This window comes from Sinocyclocheilus grahami, unplaced genomic scaffold (assembly GCF_001515645.1).
Source record: "Sinocyclocheilus grahami isolate Dianchi unplaced genomic scaffold, SAMN03320097.WGS_v1.1 scaffold318.1, whole genome shotgun sequence".
Taxonomy (NCBI): Eukaryota; Metazoa; Chordata; class Actinopteri; order Cypriniformes; family Cyprinidae; genus Sinocyclocheilus; species Sinocyclocheilus grahami.
In genome coordinates this window covers 830,999-838,001 of record NW_015505497.1, presented here as the reverse complement: position 1 = coordinate 838,001, position 7,003 = coordinate 830,999, and the positions used below count along the sequence as shown (strand labels likewise).

At 36.3% G+C, this 7,003-nt stretch overlaps 1 protein-coding gene across 2 annotated transcripts in view; it reads left to right on the top strand.

Moving 5' to 3' along the window:
* The window catches only part of LOC107602080 (EGF-like repeat and discoidin I-like domain-containing protein 3), a 34,215-nt gene that overhangs the window by 17,974 nt on the left and 9,238 nt on the right, over positions 1–7,003 (top strand). For both annotated transcript variants that reach the window (XM_016294491.1, XM_016294490.1), the window contains one exon: positions 4,933–5,114. In XM_016294491.1, the coding sequence (XP_016149977.1) occupies positions 4,933–5,114 (182 nt within the window). The remainder of the gene's footprint in view (positions 1–4,932; positions 5,115–7,003) is intronic.

Genomic DNA, 7,003 nt, shown 5'->3' with positions numbered 1-7,003 from the left:
ACGAAATCTGCGCAACACAAGGGAAACAAGCCACAACATCACAACACAAGCACAACACAACAGAAACAAGCCGCAACATAACGAAATTAACACACAATGAAATCTCCACAACATGATGACATGATGGAACAACAATGAAATTAGCACAACACAATGGAAACAAGCCGCAACATAATGAAATTAGTACAACACAATGGAAACAAGCCGCAGCACAACGGAAACAAGTCACAACATAATGGAAACAAGCTGCTACACAACAAAATTAGCACAACACAATAGAAACAAGCCATGACATAATGAAAGTAGCACAACACAATGGAAACAAGCAGCAACACAACAAAATTAGCACAACACAACGGAAACAAGCTGCGACATAATGAAATTAGCACAACACAACAGAAACAAACTGCAACACAGCAAAATTAGCACAACACAATGGAAGCCGCAACATAATGAAAGTAGCACAACACAACAAAATTATCTCAACAACAATTTTGTTGTGTTGTGCACTACTAGGCCACCAAATGAAACTAACTGACAGCCCTAGTATAATAACAGAATTCCATAAGTTCCTATAAATTCAACTGAGTGCAGTTATGATCTACTATATTCAATTGCAGCCTAAATTGAGATGTGATAGAGATAGAAGAGGAGACAGTCCAGACACCAGGATATTGAATTATGTGCTCAGACCAAACGAGACAGGACAGAAATCTGATACACTGCTTAAGAACACAACACGCTTTCTGCCCTTAAACACAAGAGGGCTGTGAAGGAAGAATAAACAGATTTCAATGGATTTTCATGTTCATTATTGCAGCATTCACTGCTTCTAAAACCCTGCAAAAAACACAGGCCTTTACGGCAAATGCACGATCATGGCAAGCGGTTACATGAATCCAGTGCTGATGTTTAAATATAGTATTGGCGGTGTCTAAGTGTGTACTTGCAGTTGTTGTGTTTGTGTGCTACTCTGACCCTCCTCCGACAACACTTCCTGAATCTCCATGGACAAGCAAGCCCATATGTAGCGCTTTGAAGTTTGAGAGAAATGAATTACTGTACACACACACACACCATACACACAGTGCTTTCTGAAAAGATATAGAGAAAATACAACTACAAAAAGATCAGAGGGACACATACAAGACGTAATTCCCACCTTCTGCCTTGATCAATCACATACAGACACATTGTGCCACAACACAACGAAATTTGCGCAACACAATGGAAACAAGTCACAATACAACGAAATTAGCACAACACAACAGAAACAAGCCGCAACATAACGAAATTAGCACACAATGAAATCTCCACAACACGACGAAAACAAGCCACAACAATGAAATTAGCACAACACCTTTAGAAATCGAATTACACGGGTGGCACTGTAGTGTTTTGATTCAGTAAGAACCGATTTATAAGAATCATTCATTCAGAAATCGAACTACACAATGCACTGCAAAACGGTGCACTGCAATTGTGCACAACACAATGAAATCTCCACAACACGACGGAAACAAGCCACAACACAATGAAATTGCCACAACACAATGGAAACAAGCCACAACACAACGAAATTTGCGCAACACAATGGAAACAAGTCACAATACAACGAAATTAGCACAACACAACAGAAACAAGCCGCAACATAATGAAATTAGTACAACACAATGGAAACAAGCCGCAGCACAACGGAAACAAGTCACAACATAATGGAAACAAGCTGCTACACAACAAAATTAGCACAACACAATAGAAACAAGCCATGACATAATGAAAGTAGCACAACACAATGGAAACAAGCAGCAACACAACAAAATTAGCACAACACAACGGAAACAAGCTGCGACATAATGAAATTAGCACAACACAACAGAAACAAACTGCAACACAGCAAAATTAGCACAACACAATGGAAGCCGCAACATAATGAAAGTAGCACAACACAACAAAATTATCTCAACAACAATTTTGTTGTGTTGTGCACTACTAGGCCACCAAATGAAACTAACTGACAGCCCTAGTATAATAACAGAATTCCATAAGTTCCTATAAATTCAACTGAGTGCAGTTATGATCTACTATATTCAATTGCAGCCTAAATTGAGATGTGATAGAGATAGAAGAGGAGACAGTCCAGACACCAGGATATTGAATTATGTGCTCAGACCAAACGAGACAGGACAGAAATCTGATACACTGCTTAAGAACACAACACGCTTTCTGCCCTTAAACACAAGAGGGCTGTGAAGGAAGAATAAACAGATTTCAATGGATTTTCATGTTCATTATTGCAGCATTCACTGCTTCTAAAACCCTGCAAAAAACACAGGCCTTTACGGCAAATGCACGATCATGGCAAGCGGTTACATGAATCCAGTGCTGATGTTTAAATATAGTATTGGCGGTGTCTAAGTGTGTACTTGCAGTTGTTGTGTTTGTGTGCTACTCTGACCCTCCTCCGACAACACTTCCTGAATCTCCATGGACAAGCAAGCCCATATGTAGCGCTTTGAAGTTTGAGAGAAATGAATTACTGTACACACACACACACCATACACACAGTGCTTTCTGAAAAGATATAGAGAAAATACAACTACAAAAAGATCAGAGGGACACATACAAGACGTAATTCCCACCTTCTGCCTTGATCAATCACATACAGACACATTGTGATTTGCACAAACTTTTGCACTCACACACAAGTGAGGAATATTCCAGAGCATGTGGTGCACACGAACAGAAGACGCCACTTCATTACTCATCCTGTCTGAGGCTCAGATTGGCCCTGTGCACCCATACTGCCTCCCTGCAGCGCGCCGAGGAGAACACACTTTCCACCACCTTTGTTTCCATAGCATATATTAATGAGTTCAGCAGCAAACTCCCTCCCTTAATACCAGCACCAGGTGATTCACTGATGGCTCTATATGGATCAGATCAGAAGGTCTCACAATGAAATTGCCACAACACAATGGAAACAAGTCACAACACAACGAAATTTGCACAATACAATGGAAACAAGCCACAACACAACGAAATTAGTACAGCACGACAGAAACAAGTCGCAACGAAATCTCCACAACACGACAGAAACAAGTCGCCGCAACACAATGGAAACAAGCCACAACAAAACGAAATCTGCGCAACACAATGGAAACAAGTCACAACACAACGAAATAAGCACAACACAACAGAAACAAGCCGCAACATAACGAAATTAGCACACAATGAAATCTCCACAACACGACGAAAACAAGCCACAACAATGAAATTAGCACAACACAATGGAAACAAGCCACAACACAATGAAATCTCCACAATACGACGGAAACAAGCCACAACAATGAAATTAGCACAACACAATGGAAACAAGTCACAACACAACGAAATTAGCACAACACAACAGAAACAAGCCGCAACATAACGAAATTAACACACAATGAAATCTCCACAACATGATGGAAACAAGCCACAACAATGAAATTAGCACAACACAATGGAAACAAGCCACAACACAATGAAATCTCCACAATACGACGGAAACAAGCCACAACAATGAAATTAGCACAACACAATGGAAACAAGCCACACCACAATGAAATTGCCACAACACAATGGAAACAAGCCACAACACAACGAAATTAGTAAAGCACGACAGAAACAAGCCCCAACACAACAGAAACAAGTCGCAACGAAATCTCCACAACACGACAGTAACAAGTCGCCGCAACACAATGGAAACAAGCCACAACAAAACGAAATCTGCGCAACAGAATGGAAACAAGTCACAACACAACGAAATTAGCACAACACAACAGAAACAAGCCGCAACATAACGAAATTAGCACAACACAACGAAATCTCCACCAGAATAGTTACCGATGTTTGTTTTAAAAATGGAAACGGTCCTACAAATGAGATAATTGTTGACACACAGTAAGATTATGGAGTTTATAAAATGAAGGTGAACATTTAGTTTTAATATGAAACGTTTAAGTTATAGAACTATTCAACTTTTGATAGTATACTTTGGAATATGAGACATTGTTTAGATATTTCCTGAAACTCTCTTTAGAGAATACAGGACTTTTTTCTGAGGACAAGCATTTAAGAAGATTACTTGAGCAAAGTCTCTCCATTTAATTGTCTATGAGAATTAAACAAAATGTATTTTAAAATGAGAATATTTAAGACATAACGAAATTAACACACAATGAAATCTCCACAACATGATGGAAACAAGCCACAACAATGAAATTAGCACAACACAATGGAAACAAGCCACACCACAATGAAATTGCCACAACACAATGGAAACAAGCCACAACACAACGAAATTAGTAAAGCACGACAGAAACAAGCCCCAACACAACAGAAACAAGTCGCAACGAAATCTCCACAACACGACAGTAACAAGTCGCCGCAACACAATGGAAACAAGCCACAACAAAACGAAATCTGCGCAACAGAATGGAAACAAGTCACAACACAACGAAATTAGCACAACACAACAGAAACAAGCCGCAACATAACGAAATTAGCACAACACAACGAAATCTCCACCAGAATAGTTACCGATGTTTGTTTTAAAAATGGAAACGGTCCTACAAATGAGATAATTGTTGACACACAGTAAGATTATGGAGTTTATAAAATGAAGGTGAACATTTAGTTTTAATATGAAACGTTTAAGTTATAGAACTATTCAACTTTTGATAGTATACTTTGGAATATGAGACATTGTTTAGATATTTCCTGAAACTCTCTTTAGAGAATACAGGACTTTTTTCTGAGGACAAGCATTTAAGAAGATTACTTGAGCAAAGTCTCTCCATTTAATTGTCTATGAGAATTAAACAAAATGTATTTTAAAATGAGAATATTTAAGAGATGTTACATGTGATTTTTCTCTGTCTGTCCTCACAGAATGTTCTGGGCCTTTAGGGATGGAAGGGGGGATCATTTCGAACCAGCAGGTAACAGCTTCCTCCACACATCGAGCTCTGTTCGGCCTGCAGAAGTGGTTTCCGTACTTCGCCCGACTCAACAAGAAGGGCCTCGTCAATGCCTGGAGTGCAGCCGAGGGTGATCGATACCCATGGATTCAGGTAATCCTGCCACATTTTGACTGCATTAAATGAAAAAAAAAATGTTTGTACTTTTTTAGAACTGAATATCAATTCATGAGTAGAATACAAGCAACAGTAATAGCAATGCTTGCTAACAACTAAATCACTAGCATCACTTCAGAGTTGTGTGCCTGTCATCCAACACAGCTACAGCTTTCAAGGAAAAGACTAAACACCCCACGGTAATTAGTTTATACTAGGAGGCAAATCTCATTAGAGATTTTAGGAGTTCCAAAGGCATGTCTGTGTGAGATTTCATTAGGAGACACACAGAAAGAACAGTGTGGGTGTACAAAAAATGTTCACAGCCGCTGTAATGACTTAAGTGGTAACTGCACACTGCCACCAGTTATGCCCACACAACAGCAGCGTCCTGGCCTTGTTCTGCCGGCGTCCTGTGTGCGCCTGACTCTATTTTTGTGCCTTTGAGATTAAAGATGTCTTTGATGTCCATATGCTTTTAAATAAGGTCTCAATTTGTTGCTGGAAAACTGCGCTACCTGTTTGTCTAGTCCTCAGATGTTCTTACTGCTGCTTTAGAGCTGGTTTTGTGTGTGCATTGGACATCAGGTGGTGTTCCAACCTAGCATGGATTTTCAAATGATTAGATGGCAAGGATCCCCAAATAATAATAATAATTAAAAAAAAATAATTAAGCATGACAAAGATTTTGTTTTCAAAATTAAATTATTGGCTTTTATATCGTCATCGTATTGAATCCAAAACTAATTATTAAAATCAATAAATAAGTACAAATTAAATAAATTTATTTTATTACAAATAAATATATATATAAATAATATATTTGAGTTCATGTTTTGAAAATAAATGTACATATTAATTTTAGTTTAAATTATATAATTAAACTTATAATTTGACAGAATAGTAATTGTTCAAAAGTTTGGGTTCAGTAACATTTTTAAAAATGTCTTAATTTTTGTATTCAATCAAACATATAGGAAAAACAGTAATATTTTGAGCATTATTATACGTGATATAAAAGATTTTTCGATTAAAATTAAATAATTGGCTTTTATAGTCATTGTTGTATCCAAAACAAATTATTAAAAAAAATAAAAAAAATAATTTTAAATAAATAATAATAAAATATGTATAAAATTAATTTGAGTTCAGGTTTTATGAACACAATAAAAACTAAATGTACATGTTGATGTGAGTTTGAATTATAAAATTTTAATTATAATCTAATATCAAATAATTAAAATACACTATTGTTCAAAAGTTTGGAGTCAGTAAGATTTTTAAAATGTTTTTAATAAAAGAAGTCTTGTATGCTCACCAAAGCTGCATTTAATTGATCAAAAATACAGGAAAAGCAGTAATATTTTGAATAACCAAAGCATGATAAAGCGCGATATAAAATATTTTGCTTTCAAAAATGGTCTTTCATATTGTCATTGTACTAAATCCAAAACAAATTATTAAAATTGGTAAAAAATTAGATAAATAAAACTAAAACATTTAAATAATAATAATAATAATATAAAAATACATTTAATTTACATTGATTATATTAACAGATATATATGTCTGTGTGTGTGTGTGTATGTATATACATACTGACGAGCTGCGCAAAAAATGCGCAAAATATGAACGTGGTTTTGCGCAGCTCGTCAGTGAACAACAGCTCTGTGTAGTTAATGCTGCTCCATGTGAAAGCCCGCAGGTGATGGAGATTTACCGCTGATTACAGAACCGGCTTTACCACACTCATACAGTATATATTTTGAAAATATTTACATGTATTTATATTTATATAATTTATATTATATATAAATATATATAATATACAAATATAACACTTTTCTTAAATATATACATGCATGTGTGTGTATTTATATATACAT